Source organism: Rhinopithecus roxellana, chromosome 15 (genome assembly GCF_007565055.1).
Source record: "Rhinopithecus roxellana isolate Shanxi Qingling chromosome 15, ASM756505v1, whole genome shotgun sequence".
In the NCBI taxonomy this organism is placed as follows: domain Eukaryota; kingdom Metazoa; phylum Chordata; class Mammalia; order Primates; family Cercopithecidae; genus Rhinopithecus; species Rhinopithecus roxellana.
Window position 1 is genome coordinate 28,691,669 of NC_044563.1, and position 19,655 is coordinate 28,711,323.

The 19,655-nt window shown below is 38.8% G+C and overlaps 1 protein-coding gene across 3 annotated transcripts in view; it reads left to right on the forward strand.

Annotated features, from left to right (window-relative positions):
• Window positions 1-19,655, forward strand: part of METTL15 (methyltransferase like 15) — a 465,972-nt gene that overhangs the window by 275,958 nt on the left and 170,359 nt on the right. Inside the window, exon 7 of one of the 3 annotated variants that reach the window (XR_004053697.1) lies at window positions 1,842-1,948. The exons of 1 other annotated variant lie outside the window; for it this stretch is intronic. Coding sequence is in view for 1 of the 2 variants with exons in the window: in XM_030918505.1 (XP_030774365.1) it covers window positions 1,842-1,888 (47 nt within the window). In the remaining variant the exon portion in view is untranslated. The remainder of the gene's footprint in view (window positions 1-1,841; window positions 1,949-19,655) is intronic. One more of the 3 variants, XM_030918505.1, reaches the window with a different exon arrangement.

A 19,655-nucleotide genomic window follows, 5' to 3' on the forward strand; every position in this document is an offset into this window, starting at 1 on the left:
ATGGCCAAAATTCACAAATCCATTGATTTGCAAGAGGATAGTTTTAGAGGAATTTGAAGGAAATGAGAAAAAGGAAGAGCAAAGAGGGTAGAATTCTTATTTCACAATTTGAATGTGGTTTTTAAATAAACAAAAATAGTTTTATTACAAAATTACATCTGACATTAACAAAACAAAAAGGCCACCCATACTCTACAATTTGAGCACATTAACTACTGAATCAATGCAAGTAAACTAAAACAATTGTTCCTCTAATGGAAAAATCAAGTTATAAACAAAATTACTTTGGGTTGAGGACTTTTGGATAAGAGCTTGGTCTTTCTAAATTTTAATACACTCCTTTTTCTCTGCTTGTTTTTGACTTCTTGTCTTTTTATGGGCAAGCACCTGACCCCAAATAGGGAATTCATTTTGGACTGCAGTTGGCAGATTGTGAAAAGGGATAAATATAATTCAAAAATTGATGCTATCAATAGGTATTCACTGACTGAGAACTATAAGGCAAAAATCTCTGTCCCCAAGAGCTTCTGCTGTATTGGGGCAAATAAATTACACGTAAACATTTGAATTTTGTGAAGCAGAAATGACAAACTCCCACATAGACATTCTTTGCCTTAACTATTAAAATATATTTATGCTATGTCACTGGTTACCAAGCAACTTTTCAGAGCAAGGATCTCTCACTCTCCCATATCGTACCCGGATTTGAGAAGTTTATCCAGTGGGAAAGTAGAATGCGCTCCATTAATTTCTCCCTAGAGTGTAGGGCAATAGCAGCAGGGTCTACTTTACTTGTAAACTAAATGGAATTTGAGATAGACTGCTTAAAGCTATGAATTTTTAAAAATTATTATTATTATTTTTTTAAGACGGAATCTTCTCCATTGTCAGGCTGCAGTGAAGTGGCTCAATCTCAGCTCACTACAGCCTTCACTTCCCAGGTTCAAGCTATTCTCCTGCCTCAGCCTCCTGAGTAGCTGGGACTATAGGCATGCGCCACCATGCCCGGCTAATTTTTGTGTTTTTAGTAGATGCGGAATTTCACCATGTTGCCCAGGCTGGTCTCAAACTCCTGAGCTCAGGCAATCCAATCCGCCCACCTCAGTCTCTCAAAGTGCTAGGATTATAGGCGTGAGCCACTGCACCTGGCCCAAAACTATGAATTTAGAAACAATTATTTATCAACAGAATCAAGGAGCATAAACTTCTGGAATCTTCTTTTTAGCTCCCTGCCCCACATCTGTATACCAATATCTGCTTCACTGGGAAGTCAATGAGTTAATTCATGTGAGAAAGTGTTTTATAAACCTTGCCATACTATCCAAGTGAAAGGTTGTACACAACTCCATGAGTCTGAACAGCTTGCTGCCCATGCCCTAGTATGATACATGTGTCTTTGCATTTGAGTATAAATTAAGTGTAAACTTAAGGCAATTTAAGCATGACAAGAACAACATTCACCAGTCATACGTAATGATGAAATAAGTTGTGGCAGGAAATTTACAACTGAGCAAAATCATAGGCAGTATTGACAGGTCTTAAAGAAAGAAAGCTTATGGCTAGGAAGGCTTTAAAGCCAAAGCTTGCAAGTTTAAGTTTTGCAGCTTGACTGTTTAAGTTTTATAAACTTAGCTAGGAGGTTCACTTTGCCTGAAACTATGAAGCAAATCATTTACCCATTCTGCCTTAATTTCCTCCAATAAGGTATCATAGTTACAAAGGTGAAAACAGGCACTGTAGAAAAAAAATTGTGAGGCAAGTGTATATAGTATAGGTATTGTGATTCTGGGTAATGTAACTTATTATTCTGTTTACCTTAAATCTACTTACTTTCTTTGCAGGTTGCACTGGAGAATCTAAACTCTTTTGGAGATGTCCCAAGGCTTAACCTGCACCTCTTCACACCATAGGCAAGAAAATTCTGTCTGACCTTTCTGCTGGGAAGAGGGTATGTTTAGGCAAAAATGAGTGACCCATGAAATCAGCCACCAACATGGCTGTGTCACTTTGGTGCTCCCACAACAACTTGAAGCATTTTTCATATTAAACTTAATAGCCGACCTGTCTACCCCCTAGTCTGTGAGATCCTTCAGGGAAAGACTTTCCCTCATGTTTTACTCACCTCTATCACTCTAACAACTAGGGCAGGAGAGTAGGGGAGCCACTCAGTAAATATTTGTGAACCTGAATATGAATAGAGGGCACTCAAGGAACAGCAAAGGCTTAGAAGTATCATAAACTTCATGTATTCAGGATGGAAAGAACAAAATTTAGTGCAGACATTTTTACATATTGAGTCAAATGTGAAACATTTTTCAACCACAAAATATTATATACATTCTTCTTCCTCTTCCCATCCCGAAGTTTCACCTTATTCCTGCTGCTTGCCCTATCTTTGAACTCTTCTATCTCAGAATCTGATTTCTCCCAGTACTTCAGCCCTTCCTTCCCCTCACCCCAGTCTTCACCCTACCACCAAGGGTCATGGATGTATTGAGGTCAAGATGAGGTGAAGCTCATTGAGGGAGGAAAGATAATTGGGCATCCAGGCAACAGCAAAAACTGACAGCTCAACGGTTCAATGTTTATAGTAAAATATCCTAGAATCAAAATGGTCACATCAAAATATGTATTCATAGAACAATGGCCTAGTTTATAATATCAGTTGCATGATATGGAAAAGCAGGAGAAAAGGTTAAAGTGTTAAGAGACAGTCGGATATGAGTCTAGAAATTTTGTCAGGCATCAGTAGGAAAACAGGCTTTTGAGCAGTAAAATTAGAACATCACTATGAAAGCAGGATTTAAGTGTCATACAGCCATATTCAGCCTAACTTAGAAAAGAAAAGCCCAAATTCTGGGGCTCCAGTTAAAAGATTACTGCAGCTCTTCAGAGTGAGGTAATGTGAGGCCTAAAGGAGAAGAGCCCCAGAAGTATGAATGGGGGTGATGACCAACTGCGCTTGGCAGATAGCAAAAGGCTCAAAAAGTTGACCGTTTTTGATCATAAATGCCTGGAAGAATATCTTACCTATTGACACGGAGCCATTTTGAAGGGAAGAATGTTGTTTTACTTTGAGAATATTAAGTTTGAAGTGATAAGAGATATCCAAGTGGAAATATACAGGAGGGCAGGAGTGCATCAAAATTTTGAAGGGTGTGCCACCAGACCTTGATTAATGTGTAAAATTTACTTAGCTCTAACAGAGGCTCATATGATTATGTCTGAGGAAGTATCAAAATAAGAGTGCCTACCATGTGATAGACAGCAGGTAGCCACTGAATTAGGGAAAGATGAGGTAAGAGGTATATAATCTTTGTGTAAAAATGGGGGGCTTAACTGGGATGCAAGAGATCTTTTCCTCATAAGTATGTAAGTTTAATAAGATGTCAAGCGAGACTTTTTCTATCTTGCAATTGCAATTGCAATTAAAGACAATGACTGAGAAAAACCCTATATTCTAAGAGAGAAGCTGGACGTATCTCAAGACTTTCCAAAAGGCAGCAAAGAAATGAGACTACGGAATGTACCATTGGCACAGGAGCTGAGAGGGAAATAGAGAGAGTAGGTTAACAGAGCATCTATGGGGCTAGGAAACGTCCCAGCAGAACTCTGAAGGACCCACAAAAGCACTCCCATAGAGCACAAAATATCTGCAGAGCACACCAGTACCGGATAACAATAGCACTCTCCATGGATGAAACCTTTCTCCCCTTTGCCTCTTCATCTTTTCCCTGTCCCAACCTAGTGTTACCAAGAGTAACATACTGGGGGAGAGAAGAATAGTATGTTGGAGCAGTGGAAAAGTGGGCTTTGCCAATTTTTTAACTGCTAATCTATAGAATTTTTGGGTCATGCCACACTAAGAGAGGAACCTAACATTGTGTGAGAGATTGGATGTCATTTTAGATTTATTTTTAATATCTGAAATGATTCTATTCTGTTATTATTCAGATATGGCTAAAAGAGCTTATTGAATTGGTCTGAGAGGACAGAAAATAGAGATCTGGCAGAATGGCTTGAGGGCAGCAGTGGATGAAAAAAAACCTGACTTTATTGTATCCTACTTAGTTCAGCTCAGTCAACAACAGAAGCAAGAAAGGTCAGGGCAGTGAATATTTCTACTCACATAGTGACATAAAGCTTAAGGGAAATTGGTGAGTGGTGTAATAATTGGGTAAATTTATGTTTTCAATTTACAAAACTTATTTTAAATCCAGTATTGAACTTTTAATCCCTTCGTGTATGTTTTAAATTATGTCAAAGTATGTTGCCAACAAAAATGTGTAGAGAATCACTGTGGAAGGGAGTAGGAGACATGGAACTAGAAATGGGTGGGATACTGAGGCTGAGCAGATTTTTAAAATCATCAGTACAGAGGTGAGTGAGAGGACCTTTCCCTTAACAAAGAAATAATGAGAGAGCAGGTGAAGAGAGCATCTCTGGGAGTAGGAAAGGTCCATACAGGGGAACTCTGAAGGACCCACAAAAGCACTCCCACAGGGCACAAAGTGTCCACATGTTCCTGGGTCACCCCTAAAGTACTTGCCTGCTACTACACAAAGACAAGGCTCAATGGCACCTTCTCCCTTTATCCCAACTTGTGTTAACTGTTTTCAGCTACTATCTTTAGGTAGAAGTTAATCATATAACCTTATCCCTAGGTCACTGTTCTAAAGGTGGCTCTTTTGAAAAACTGCAAAAATTAATACATTTCAATAAATGTTGAGGTTTTTCTAGGCCCACTCAATCCAAGAGCCTGGGGGAAAAATTTTATTTAAAGTGTGTCAGTTTGGAAATTTTTGTAGGTTACTAGTAGTTCCGCAAAGGCCAGGTCTTCTAGGTCTTTGGAGAAAATTCACCATTACATTAAATTCCCCACACCTCTGTTTTTTCATTGAAAGAAAAGATATATTAATACAATTGGCTCTGTGTATCCATGAGTTCCATAACCATGTATTTAACCAAACACAGATTGAAAATATTTGGGAAATAAACAATAAGATATACAAATTAAAAACAATGCAGTATAACAAACATTTACATAGCCTTTGCATTGTACTAGGCATTATAAGTAATCTAGAGATTTAAAGTATAGAGGAAGATTTGCATAACTTATATGCAGTACTACATTATTTAATATAAGGGACTTTAGCATTGTTGGATTTTGGTATTTGCTGGGGGAGGGGGTGGTAGTACTTGAACCAGTCCCCCAAGGATACCAAGGGACAACTGTACTTAACAAGTTTGCTACAGGGCTTCAGATGATTTGGAGTCCCCATACCTTTCCAACTTTATCTTATACCATCTTTTTCCTTTGCTCATTATCCTCCTGGAACTTTAGCTGTCTTCTCTTACTCAAACGTACAAAGCTATTTTCCACCTCAGGGCTGTTGCATGTGTTGTCTCTGCATGTAATTTTTTATTCCTAACCACTAGGCTGCTAGGGAACATATAATTTTGTGACTTCAGCTCTTTGCTCCCTCTTGTCTCTCAGCTCAAATGTTACCCTCTCAAAGAGGTCTTCCCTGGCCTTCTACCTAAAGTTGCCTTTGCTGGATATTTGATATCTCATAACCTTTCTTATATCTCTCCTAGCATTGTTTTACAATCTAATTATTTTGTCCATTTATGTATTTGCTCCATTTATGTATTTTTTATGTATTATGTATTTGCTCCATTATGTAATTATTTTGTCCATTTATGTATTTTTGGTCTCCCCCCACTGGATTTCAAGATCTTTGAGATAAAAACTTTGTTGATCTTGTTTACCTACTGCTCAAGGTAGCTAGCACAATGCCTAGCATGCAGTAGACACTCAATATTTGTCAAATGAGTGGCATGAGTCTTCTCTGTATGCAAGTATATGGGACGGTTAGATTGAACATTTCAAAATAGTCAACAAATTAAGAAATATGGGAGAAAAATTGTTCAAGAGTATTTATATGGAGGCACAAAGTAGAGGCAAAAGAAAACTCTCTGCAGGAAAGGTTTCAAAGGCCAGAATTTGTTTAGAAAGAAAGCCAAGCCAGCCGTTCTAATTGGGGCAGACAATAGCCTGGCATTCTCTGACCCCAAAGGTGACTCTATCAAGGCAGTGGCATGAATTCTCATTTGGCAAAACATTTTCAGACCAGATGAACCATGCCAAACCAGAGGCCTAGAAACAAAACACCATTTGAATTATGTCATTTCATAGGACAAGCTGAAATTATTTCACAGGTTAATACCATCATTTCTTGGTATTTGGAGCTAAAACATCTTCAAGTCATAATTTTTCATTTTCAAATTAATCAGAGACCCATATGGCATCCTGACTGAACCAGGATGTGCTCCTGGGAAGAAGAGGCATTATCTGGCTTGGCCCTGGCTGACACAGGCCCAGGTGTGCTGGCCTCAGGACTCATTTCTCGAGGAGACTGGGCACAGTTAGCCACACACTTGGGCCTGACTCCGTAGGCATATCCAGAACCTCACAGTTGCCATTAACATCCTGGCTCAGTACACACAGAACAGTTCTTTGCATTTTATTTCCTGCTCTTGGTAGGCAGAACCTTTGCTTTTTACTTTGGAAGGGGTGTGTCACTTATAAGGCTGAGAGAGTAGACTGGAAGGATGATATATACTTTCGGTTTACAAAGTTCTTTGGCTTTACCACATATGAATTCCAGAGTCTTGGCAAAATCACTTAATCTTACTGAGTATCAGTTTTCTCCTCAATAAATGGAGAAGATATTACCAAATAGAATACTTCGAAGATCCAATGAGATAGTACATGTGAATGTGCTTGACACATAAATATTTCCTTCTCCTCTCCCTTTCTTCTTTCTTTTCCACCTAGTTTTCACATAAAAGAAAGTTCCTTTCTGATTACCAGGAGACAGCATTGGGTAGTGGTCAGAAACTTTGGCTCTCAAGCCAAGTAGACTTTGGTTTATATCCCAAAGTTTTCTGTCCTAGCTTACACACTTGAACAAGCCATTTAAACTCTTTGTACCTTCATTGTTTTCTCGGTCAAATAACCACAGTGATAATCCTACTTTATAAGCGTATTCTAAGAATCTCATGATTTGAGGTGCCTGACTCATGGTAAGTGCTCAATAAATATCAGTCATCTCAGTCCCCAACCTGTACCTTCACTGACTACCCAAAGACATGGAGGGAGACTTTAATGAAGGCAAACTACAAATTAGGAGTAAGTGGCTTTGATTTTCTGATCTGGTGCACAGAAATCTTCATTTCTTTAGGCATTGCGTTGGATTTAGTATATAGTCTCTCCAAGGCCCTGATCTTTTTTTTTTCATGTAGTGGTTCAAAAGAAATGAAAGAGCAAAGAGAGAATAACAATGTAATATGTCAAGTGTTATAGGCAGAATTTGGGCCCCCATGACCTTTTCTCTATCTAGTGTTACACTCATGCAAATGTTAACATTATGTGGGAAAAGAGACTTCACAGATTTAAATAAGGTTACTAATCAGTAGATATTAAGATAGAGAGATTGAATAATTCCTTTCAAGCAGAGGGGGAAATCTGTGATATTAAAAACATGAGAAGGATTCTATCTACTGTTCTTAGCTTGAAGATGAAGGAGACCATGTTTCACAGACATAGAGACCTCAATTCTACAACCACAAGGAACTAAATTCTGTCACACCCAAAAAGCCTCTAAGAGGATTCTGGTCCTGGAGAGACTGAGAACCACAGCCCCGGCTGACACATTGATTTTACCCCTGTGGTACCCTAAGTAGAGACTCCAGTCATACTATGCTGGACTTCTACTGAAACTGCAAAGTAATAAAGGCTCTTGTTTTTAAGCCAGTAAGTTGATGATAATCTGGTATTGAATCAATAGAAAACCAAATACACCACATTTGTAACTCCCCAAAGCATAAAATATAACTGTGAAAAATTAAACAGAACAGAGAAGTGTCCCATGATGAATGTAGTACTTTGGATCTGAGGTGGACAGTGGAACACTTCTACCCAGATTCCCAGAGATCAGGACTTTGAAACCTTCCCATTACTCTTTGCTACCGCCTCCTCTGAACTCCCTCAATACCATTATGTAGTTTCAATGTAGTACTTTTCAGTCTCTTGTAATTATTTATATGATCATCTTCACAATGTATGAATGTCTTAAGGGGAGACACTATGTGATATCCTTTTGTCTCTCCAAAATCTGTCACGGAATCTCACACAGTAAAGATACTCAAGATGTGTTTGTCAAATGAAACAATGAATGAATATGTGAAAGGATAAATACACTATAGAAACCAAGACCCTAAAAGCTAAAGTATTTGTAGCATGTGTTAGGGTCACAGAGAAAATGTTAGTTTTAAATTTACATGCATAAAAATTATTGGTTGTTGTTTTTTTTTTCAACTTTTATTTTAGATTCAGAGGGTACATATGTAGGTTTGTGACAAGTATATTGCAGGATGCTGAGGTTTGGAGTATGAAATGATCCTGTCACCCAGGTAGTGAGCATAGTAACCAATAGGTAGTTTTCAACCCTTGCCCTCTTCACCCTCTCCCTACTCTAGTAATCCCCAGTGTCTCTTGTTCCCATCTTTATGTCCATATATACCTACTCTCACTTATTTTTTTTATTCCTAAGATCACCTTTATTATTATTATTATTATACTTTATGTTCTAGGGTACATCTGCACAACGTGCAGGTTTGTTACAAATGTATACTTGTGCCATGTTGGTGTGCTGCACCAACTAACTCGTCATTTACATTAGCTATATCTCCTAATGCTATACTTCCCTCCTCCCCACACCCCACAACAGACCCTGAGGTGTGATGTTCCCCTTCTTGTGTCCAGGTGTTCTTATTGTTCAGTTCCCACCTATGAGTGAGAACATGTGGTGTTTGGTTTTCTGTTCTTGAGATAGTTGGCTGAGAATGATGGTTTCCAGCTTCATCTATGTCCCTACAAAGGACATGAATTCATCCTTTTTTATGGCTGCATAGTATTCCATGGTGTATATATGCCACGTTTTCTTAATCCAGTCTATCATTGATGGACATTTAGGTTGGTTCCAAGTCTTTGCTATTGTGAATACTGCCACAGTAAACATACGTGTGCGTATGTCTTTATAGCAGCATGATTTATAATCCTTTGGGTGTATACCCAGTAATGTGATGACTGGGTCAAATGGTATTTCTAGTTCTAGATCCTTGAGGAATCGCCACACTGTTTTCCACAATGGTTGAACTATTTTACACTCTCACCAATAGTGTAAAAGTGTTCCTATTTCTCCACATCCTCTTGAGCACCTGTTATTTCCTGACTTTTTAATAATTGCCATTCTAACTGGTGTGAGATGGTATCTCATTGTGGTTTGATTTGCATTTCTCTGATGGCCAGTGATGATGAGCATTTTTTCATGTGTCTGTTGGCTGCATAAATGTCTTCTTTTGAGAAGTGTCTGTTCATATCCTTTGCCCACTTTTTGAAGGGGTTGTTTTTTTCTTGTAAATTTGTTTGAGTTCTTCGTAGGTTCTGGATATTAGCTCTTTGTCAGATGGATAGATTGCAAAGATTTTCTCCCATTCTGTAGGTTGCCTGTTCACTCTGATGGTAATTTCTTTTGCTGTACAGAGGCTCTTTGGTTTAATTAGATCCCATTTGTCAATTTTGGCTTTTGTTGCCATTGCTTTGGATGTTTTAGACATGAAGTCCTTGCCCATGCCTGTGTCCTGAATGTTATTGCCTAGGTTTTCTCCTAGGGTTTTTATGGTTTTAGGTCTAACATTTAAGTCTCGAATCCATCTTGAATTAGTTTTCATATAAAGTGTAAGGAAGGGATCCAGTTTCAGCTTTCTACATATGATTAGCCAGTTTTCCCAGCACCATTTATTAAATAGGGAATCCTTTCCCCATTTGTTGTTATTTTTTTCAGGTTTGTCAAAGATCAGATGGTTGTAGATGTGTGGTATTATTTCTGAGGGCTCTGTTCTGTCCCATTAGTCTATATCTCTGTTTTGGTAGTAGTACCATGCTGTTTTTGTTACTGTAGCCTTGTAGTATAGTTTGAAGTCAGGTAGTGTGATGCGTCCAGCTTTGTTCTTTTGGCTTAGGATTGTCTTGGCAATGCGGGCTCTTTTTTGATTCCATAGGAACTTTAAAGTAGTTTTTTCCAATTCTGTGAAGAAAGTCATTGGTAGCTTAATGGTGATGGCACTGAATCTATCAATTACCTTGGGCGGTATGGTCATTTTCACAATATTGATTTTTCCTATCTATCAGCATGGAATGTTCTTCCATTTGTTTGTGTCCTCTTTTATTTCATTGAGCAGTGGTTTGTAGTTCTCCTTGAAGAGGTCCTTCACATCCCTTGTAAGTTGGATTCCTAGGTATTTGATTCTCTTTGAAGTGATTATGAATGGGACTTCATTCATGATTTGGCTCTCTGTCTGTTATTGGTGCATAAGAATGCTTGTGATTTTTGCACATTGATTTTGTATCCTGAGACTTTGCTGAAGTTGCTTATCAGCTTAAGGAGCTTTTGGGCTGAGATGATGGGGTTTCCTAAATATACAATCATGTCATCTGCAAACAGGGACAATTTGACTTCTTCTTTTCCTAATTGAATACCCTTCATTTCTTTCTCTTTCCTGATTGCCCTGTCCAGAACTTCCAACACTATGTTGAATAGGAGTGGTGAGAGAGGGCATCCCTGTCTTGTGCTAGTTTTCAAAGGGAATTCCTCCAGTCTTTGCATATTCAGTATGATATTGGCTGTGGGTTTGTCATAAATAGCTCTTATTATTTTGAGATACATTCCATCAGTACTGAATTTATTGAGAGTTTTTAGCATGAAGGCTGTTGAATTTTGTCAAAGGCCTTTCCTGCATCTATTGAGATAATCATGTGGTTTTTATCTTTGGTTCTGTTTGTATGCTGGATTATGTTTATTGATTTGCATATGTTGAACCAGCCTTGCATCCCAGGGATGAAGCCCACTTGATCATGGTGGATAAGCTTTTTGATGTGCTGCTGGATTTGGTTTGCCAGTGTTTTATGGAGGATTTTTGCATCGATGTTCATCAGGGATATTGGTCTAAAATTCTCTTTTTTTGTTGTGTCTCCACCAGGCTTTGGTAGCACGATGATGTTGGCCTCATAAAATGAATTGAGGAGGAGTCTCTCTTTTTCTGTGGATTGGAATAGTTTCAGAAGGAATGGTACCAGTCCTCCTTATGCCTCTGGTAGAATTCGGCTGTGAATCCGACTGGTCCTGGACTTTTTTGGTTGGTAGGCTATTAATTATTGCCTCAATTTCAGAGCTTGTTATTGGTCTATTCAGGGATTCAACTTCTTCCTGGTTTAGTCTTGGGAGAGTGTAAGTGTCCAGGAAATTATCCATTTCTTCTAGGTTTTCTAGTACTTTTGCGTAGAGGTGTTTATACGATTCTTTGATGGTAGTTTGTAGTTCTGTGGAGTTGGTGCTGATATCCTCTTTATCATTTTTTATTGCGTCTATTTGATTCTTCTCTCTTTTCTTCTTTATTAGTCTTGCTAGGGGTCTATCAATTTTGTTGATCTTTACAAAACATCTCTTGTATTCATTGATTTTTTGAAGAGCTTTTTGTGTCTCTATCTCCTTCAGTTCTGCTCTAATCTTATTTATTTCTTGCCTTCTGCTAGCTTTTGAAGGTGTTTGCTCTTGCTTCTCTAGTTCTTTTAATTGTGATGTTAGGGTATCAATTTTAGATCTTTCCAGCTTTCTCTTGTGGGCATTTAGTGCTATAAATTTCCCTCTACACACTGCTTTAAATGTGTCCCAGAGATTCTGGTATGTTGTATCTTTGTTCTCATTGGTTTCAAAGAACATCTTTATTTCTGCCTTCATTTCGTTATGTACCCAGTAGTCATTCAGGAGCAGGTTGTTCAGTTTCCATGTAGTTGAGCAGTTTTGAGTGAGTTTCTTAATCCTGAGTTCTAGTTTGATTGCACTGTGGTCTGAGAGACAGTTATAATTTCTGTTCTTTTACATTTGCTGAGGAGTGCATTACTTCCAACTATTTGGTCAATTTTGGAATAAGTGCGATGTGGTGCTGAGTAGAATGTATATTCTGTTTATTTGTGGTGGAGAGTTCTGTAGATGTCTATTAGGTCTGCTTGGTGCAGAGTTGAGTTCAATTCCTGGATATCCTTGTTAACTTTCTGTCTCGTTGATCTGTCTAATGTTGACAGTGGGGTGTTACAGTCTCCCATTATTATTGTGTAGAGTCTAAGTCTCTTTTTATGTCTCTAAGGACTTGCTTTATGAATCTGGGTGCTCCTGTATTGGGTGCATATATATTTAGGATAGTTAGGTCTTCTTGTTGAATTGATCCTTTACCATTATGTAATGGCCTTCTTTGTCTCTTTTGATCTTTGTTGGTTTAAAGTCTGGTTTAATCAGAGACTAGGATTGCAACCTCTGCCTTTTATTGTTTTCCATTTGCTTGGTAGATCTTCCTCTAACCCTTTATTTTGAGCCTATGTATGTCTCTGCATGTGTGATGGGTCTCCTGAATACAGCAGACTGATGGGTCTTGACTCTTTATCCAGTTTGCCAGTCTGTGTCTTTTAATTGGAGCATTTAGTCCATTTACGTTTAAGGTTAATATTGTTATGTGTGAACTTGATCCTGTCATTATGTTAGCTGGTTATTTTGCTCGTTAGTTGATGCTGTTTCTTCCTAGCATCAATAGTCTTTACAATTTGGCATGTTTTTGCAATGGCTGGTACTGGTTGTTCCTTTCCATGTTTAGTGCTTCCTTCAGGATCTCTTGTAGGGCAGGCCTGGTGGTGACAAAATCTCTCAGCATTTGCTTGTCTGTGAAAAGTTTTATTTCTCCTTTACTTATGAAACTTAGTTTGGCTGGATATGCAATTCTGGGTTGAAAATTCTTTTCTTTAAGAATGTTGAATATTGGCCCCCACTCTCTTCTGGCTTGTAGAGTTTCTGCCAAGAGATCCACTATTAGTCTGATGGGCTTCCCTTTGTGGGTAACCCGACCTTTCTCTCTGGCTGCCCTTGACATTTTTTCCTTCATTTCAACTCCAGTGAATCTGACAATTATGTGTCTTGGAGTTGCTCTTCTCGAGGAATATCTTTGTGGCGTTCTCTGTATTTCCTGAAGTTGAATGTTGGCCTGCCTTGCTAGGTTGGGGAAGTTCTCCTGGATAATATCCTGTAGAGTGTTTTCCAACTTGGTTCCATTCTCCCTGTCACTTTCAGGTACGCCAATCTGATGTAGACTGCGTCTTTTCACATAGTCCCATATTTCTTGGAGGCTTTATTCATTTCTTTTCACTCTTTTTTCTCTAAACTTCTCTTCTCTCCTCATTTCATTCATTTGATCTTCAATCACTGATACCCTTTCTTCTAGTTGATCGAGTCGGTTACTAAATATTGTGCATTTGTCATGTAGTTCTCGTGTCATGATTTTCATCTCTATCAGGTTGGTTAGGGACTTGTCTACTTTGGTTATTCTAGTTAGCCATTTGTCAAATCTTTTTTCAAGGTTTTTAGTTTCTTTGTGCTGGGTGTGTACTTCCTCCTTTAGCTCTGAGAAGTTTGATCGTCTGAAGCCTTCTTCTCTCAACTTTTCAAAGTCATTCTCCATCCAGCTTTGTTCTGTTGCTGGCGAGGAGCTGCGTTCCTTTGGAGGGCAAGAGGCGCTCTGATATTTAGAATTTGCAGCTCTTCTGCACTACTTTTTCCCCATCTTTGTGGTTTTATCTACCTTTGGTCTTTGATGTTGGTGACGTACAGATGGAGTTTTCATGTGGATGTCCTTTCTGTTTGTTAGTTTTCCTTCTAACAGTCAGGACCCTCAGCTGCAGGTCTGTCTGAGTTTGCTTGAGGTCCATTCCAGACCCTGTTTGTCTGGGTATCAGCAGCAGAGGCTGCAGAACAGTGAATATTGCTGATCAGCAAACATGGCTGTCTGATCGTTCCTCTGGAAGCTTTGTCACAGATGTGTACCTGGCCATGTGAATTGTGAGGTGTCAGTTTGCCCCTAGTGGGTGATGTCTCCCAGTTACGCTACGCGAAGGTCAGGGACCCACTTGAGCAGGCTGTCTGTCCGTTCTCAGATCTCAAACACCATGCTGGAAGAAGCACTACTCTCTTCAAAGCTGTCAGACAGAGACATTTACATCTGCAGAGGTTTCTGCTGCCTTTTATTTGGCTATGCTCTATCCCCAGAGGTGGAGTCTACAGAGGCAGGCAGGCCTCCTTGAGGTATGGTGAGCTCCATCCAGTTCGAGCTTCCAGGCTGCTTTGTTTACTTACTTAAGCCTCAGCAATGGCGGGTTCCCCTCCCGCAGCCTCACTGCCGCCTTGGAGTTAGATCTCAGACTGCTGTGCTAGCAATGAGGGAGGCTCCATGGGTGTGGGACCCTCCAAGCCAGGCGCGGGATATAATCTCCTGGTGTGCCCTTTGCTAAGACCCTTGGTAAAGTGCAGTATTAGGGTTGGAGTAACCTGATTTTCCAAGTGTGTGTCACGGTTTCCCTTGCCTATGAAAGGGAATTCCCTTCCCCCTTGTGCTTCCCGGGTGAGGCGATGCCTCGCCCTGCCTTGGCTTTCACTCGTTGGGCTGCACCCACTGTCTGCACCCACTGTCTGACATGCCCCAGTGAGATGAACCCGGTACCTCAGTTGGAAATGCAGAAATTGCCCATCTTCTCTGTCGCTCACGCAGGGAGGTGGAGGCTGGAGCTCTTCCTATTCGGCCATCTTGGTGCCACCTCTCTACCTCTCGCTTATAAGTGAGAACATGTGGTATTTGGTTTTCTGTTTCTGCATTAATTAGCTTAGGATAATGGTCTCCAGCCATACCCATGTTGCTGCAAATGGCATAATGTTATTATTTTTTATAGCTATTTCATGATGTATATGTACCATATTTTCTTTATCCAATATACCATTGATTGGCACCTAGGTTAATACCATGTCTAAATAGTTCTGCAATGAACATATGAGTGCATGTGTTTTTTTGGTAGAACGTTTTATTTTCCTTTGGGTATATACCTAGTAATGGGGTTGCTGAGTTGAATAGTAGTTGTAATTTTAATTTTTTGAGAAATCTCCAAACTGCTTTTCACAGTGACTGAACTTATTTTCATTCCCACCAACAGTATATAATTGTTCCCTTTTGTCTACAGCCTTGCCAACATCTGTTATTTTTTGACTTTTTATGATAGTCATTCTGACTGGTATGAGATGGTGTCTTATGGCAGTTTTTATTTATATTTCTGTGATGATTAGTGATGATGAGCAGTTTTTCATACACTTGTGTGTCCTTGTACAAGAAATTCTTAAATGCTGTGTTCTGTTTTGCAGCTCATCAGAAACATGCCCAAGTATGTTTTCTGTAATATAATAACTCTGGTAGGGTTACCAGATCATTTGCACTGTGATCTGAAGTAACTTTAATTATATGAATTGTTTATATAGATATTAACTTCTAAGCTGCATTAATATCATTTCACTTGAGTGGTTTTTGAGAGGTTCAAAACTGTTACTCTGATGCCTGCATCCGTTTACCTGCTGAGTACAAAACATTTAATTCTGGGTATGTTGTTAAAGGACTTACAAAACAGCCCAACCCCTCAGGAGAGAGAATGCAGGATTCTTGAAATCATGGAGCTGGAAGGGGCCTTAAGAGAGTGTTTTGCCTTTAAGGAAGTAACTAAACTACATGATCAGACTTCTTTAAAATCTCCGGGGATACAGACAGTATAACATTCCTTCCTAGCTCATCTACAGTGGTCCATTCATTCTTTCACTTGCTATTTGCCTTCTCTTAAAAGTGTTTTCCCAATACACAAGTGTAAGATGGGCCTACCATCCATATTTGCACTGCATAATTCTGCCACCTCACCTCCCATCCCACTCCACTCCCCAGCCATGGCAGATTGGAACAGGTTTAAAAACAGGGCCCAAGAGATGCCAAGCAGATTGTTCTTCCTAATCCTTCTGATAAGAATTGATATTTGGAACTGGGAGGCAGCTCCTTAGTTTGTCTTATAACCATACAATGTAAACCAAGCATCTATGAGATAGTCACTTCCCCTTGGAAGACAATTAGTGGAGAAAGCTAGTCTGCAGAGAAATGGAATTAGTCAGAGCTACAGAAAGAAACTCAGGCTTGATTTAGAGAAGGAACACTGCCTGGGTTCCAGAGGCTCTCTAGAATCTAGGAAGCCTGATTTCATGGTGCTTTCAGGAAATGTAAAGTGTCTCTTTATCCTTAGAAAATATCGCCAAACTGTCATGTCAGTTATTTGAGAACATCCTGCCTAATTTTCTGATACATCGCAGAAATTTTATTTAAAATAAAGTGAACTTTGATTTCTCAAAAAAAAAAAAAAAAGAAAGAAAGAAAGAAAGAAAATATCTCCCTCTGCCTTTTACTCTTACTTTAGCTAGATTTGGTTTCTGTTAGCTCTTAATGAGGAGTTCTAATAAATACACTACCTGAAATTTCTCCTTTTAATCACATAATTCTTTTCTGCGTAGGGGGAGGGGTATAAAAGCCCCATAGTACTGCTATTTATTTAATAAATATTTATTTAATACTTATTATATATCAGTAAAGACTACCAAACCATTCATGGCTCTCAAGAGTTTGGGGTCCTGGAGGCTACACATTTCCCCTGAACACAGGACTCCTCTAATGAGTAGTCTTCACTCTAGAGCTCCTCACTGGGTTAGACAAGCTTTGTAAGACTGGCCTTAGTATCAGAGGCTCTCCCTGTGCAGTTCTGCTTCTTTCTTATATTTCTTACGTTTTAAAGGCATTTTCCCCCAATAAACTACTTATTCTCCCAACTTCATCTCAGTGTCACCTTCCTAGAAGACCCAAACAACGTGGATGGCCTTCAAAGAAAAGTGGAGGGAGCATTTTCATTTATTTGCTAAATACATATTGGCCGTCGATAATGGTTGGGCACTATCCTAAACACCAGTTGTATCAGCAAACAAAATGTACTTCCTTTCCTTATGAAGCTTACAGCCAAATAGAAATAGCATGAGACAAATAATTACACAAATTGCAATTAAACAACAGTACTGATTGTGATATTAAGAAAAACAGAAGGCAAAAGTAGAAGGAAAGGTATATCAGGAAGATCACATATCATAGTGCACTGGGTATCAGTGAAACATTAAAACCTACTGCTTTTTTAAAAAATTTCAACTTTTAGTATAGATTAAAGAGTACACATAGAGATTTGTTACGTGGGTAAATTGTGTGATATTGAGGCTTTGGGTCCTAATGATCCCATCACCCAGGTCATAAGCATAGTACCCAAAAGGTGGTTCTTCAGCTCATGCCCCAAGCCCTTTTTCCCCCACCTAGTGGACCCCAGTGTTTATCATTCCCATCTTTATGATCACGTGTATTCAATGTTTAACTCCCACTTATAAGTGACAACATGTGATATTTGGCTCTCTGTTTTTGCATTAGGTCACTTAGAATAATGAATGGTCTTCAGCTTTATTCATATTGCACAATGGTCTCTAGCTTTATCCATATTGCACAAGGTGCATGATTTTGTTCTTTTTTATGGCTGCATAGTGTTCCATGGTGTATATATACCACATTTTCTTTATCCAATCCACTGTTGTTGGGCACTTAGGTTGATTCCATGTCTTTGCTATTGTGAACAGTGCTGCAACAAACATATGGGTGCATATATGGGTGCATGATAAAATGAATTCTTTTTTTTGGAGTATATATACCCACAAATGAACAGAGGTTCTATTTTAAGTTCTTTGAGAGATTTTCAAACTGTTTTCCACAGTGGCTGAACTAGTTTGCATTCTCACCAATGTAGTATAAACTTTCCCTTTTCTTTGCAGTCTCACCAATATCTATTGTTTGACTTTTAATAATTGCCATTCTGACTGATGTGAGACAGTATCTAATCGTGATTTTATTTCCAGCTCTCTGACGAGTAGTGATGTTGTGCATTTTTTAAATATGTTTGTTGGCAACTTGCATGTCTTTTTTTTTTTTTTTTTTTTTTGAGACAGAGTCTCACCCTGTCACCAAGGCTGGAGTGCAATGATGTGATCTCGGCTCACTGCAACCTCCGCCTCCTGGGTTCAAGCCATTATCCTGCCTCAGCCTCCTGAGTAGCTGGGATTACAGGCTTGTGCCACCAGGCCCAGCTAATTTTTTGTATCTTTAGTAGAGACAGGGTTTCACCATGTTTGCCAGGCTGGTCTCAAACTCCTGATCTTGTGATCTGCCCACCTTGGCTTCCCAAAGTGCTGGGATTGCAGTCATGAGCCACCGCACCCAGCCATCACTTGTATGTCTTCTTTTGAGAAGAATCTGTTCATGTCTTTTGCCCAGTTTTTAATTTGATTGTTTGTTTTACCTTGTTGCTTTAAGTTCTTTTGTAGACTGTGGATATTAGATCTTCTTCAGATGCATAGTTTGCAAATATTTTCTTCCATTCTCTAGGTTGTCTGTTTTCTCTGTTGGTAATTTCTATTGCTGTACAGAAGCTCTTTAATTTAATTAGGTTCCATTTATCAACTTTTGTTTTTGTTGCAATTGCTTTTGGGGGCTTAGACATAAATTATTTGCCAAAAGCCAAGGTCAAGAAGTATATTTCCTAGGTTTTCTTCTATGATATTTATAGTTTGAGGTTATAGATTTAAAGCTGTAATCCATTTTGAGTTAATTTTCATATAGTGAGAGGTAGGAGTCCAGTTTTATTCTGCATATGTCTAGCCAGTTATCCCAGTGCCATTTATTGAATGTTAAGTCCTTTCCACATTGCTTATTTTTGTTGATTTTTGTCAAAGATCCAATGGTTTTAGGTTTGCGAGTTTACTTCTGGGTTCTCTATTCTGTTCCACTGGTCTATGTGCCTGTTTTTGTGTTAATACCATGCTGTTTTGATTACTGTAGGCTTCTAATATAGCTTGCAGTCAGGCAATGTGATGCCTCCATCTTTGTTCTTTTTGCTTATGATCGCTTTGGCTATTCGGGCTCTATTTTGGTTACATATAAACTTTGCAATATATTTTTCTAATTCTGTGAAAAATGATATTGGTATTTTGATAGGAATAGTGTTGAATCTGTAAATTGCTTTGGATAGTGTGGCCATGTTAATTATATTGATTCTTCCAATCCCTGAGCATGAACTATTTTTCTATTTATTTCTGTCACTTCTGATTTCTTTCAGCAGTGTTTTGTAGTTCTCCTTGTAGAGGTTTTTTACTTCCTTGGTTAGATGGATTCCTAGATATTTCATTTTCCTCATAGCTATTGTAAATAGGATTGTTTTCTTGATTTGACCCTCAGATAGAACATTATTGGTGTATAAAAATGCTACTGATTTTGGTACATTGATTTTGTATCCTGAACTTTTACTCAATTCATTTATCAGATCCAGGAGCATTTTAGCAGAGTCTTTAGAATTTTCTAGGTATGGAATCATATCATCAGCAAAGAGGGATATTTTGGCTTATTCTTTTTCTACTTGGATGCCTTTTATTTCTTTCTCTTGCCTGATTCCCCTGGCTAGGATTTCCAGTACTATGTTGAATAGGAGTGGTAAGAGTAGGCATCTTTGTCTTGTTCCAGTTCTCAAGGCAAATGGTTCCAGATTTTGCCCAGTCAGT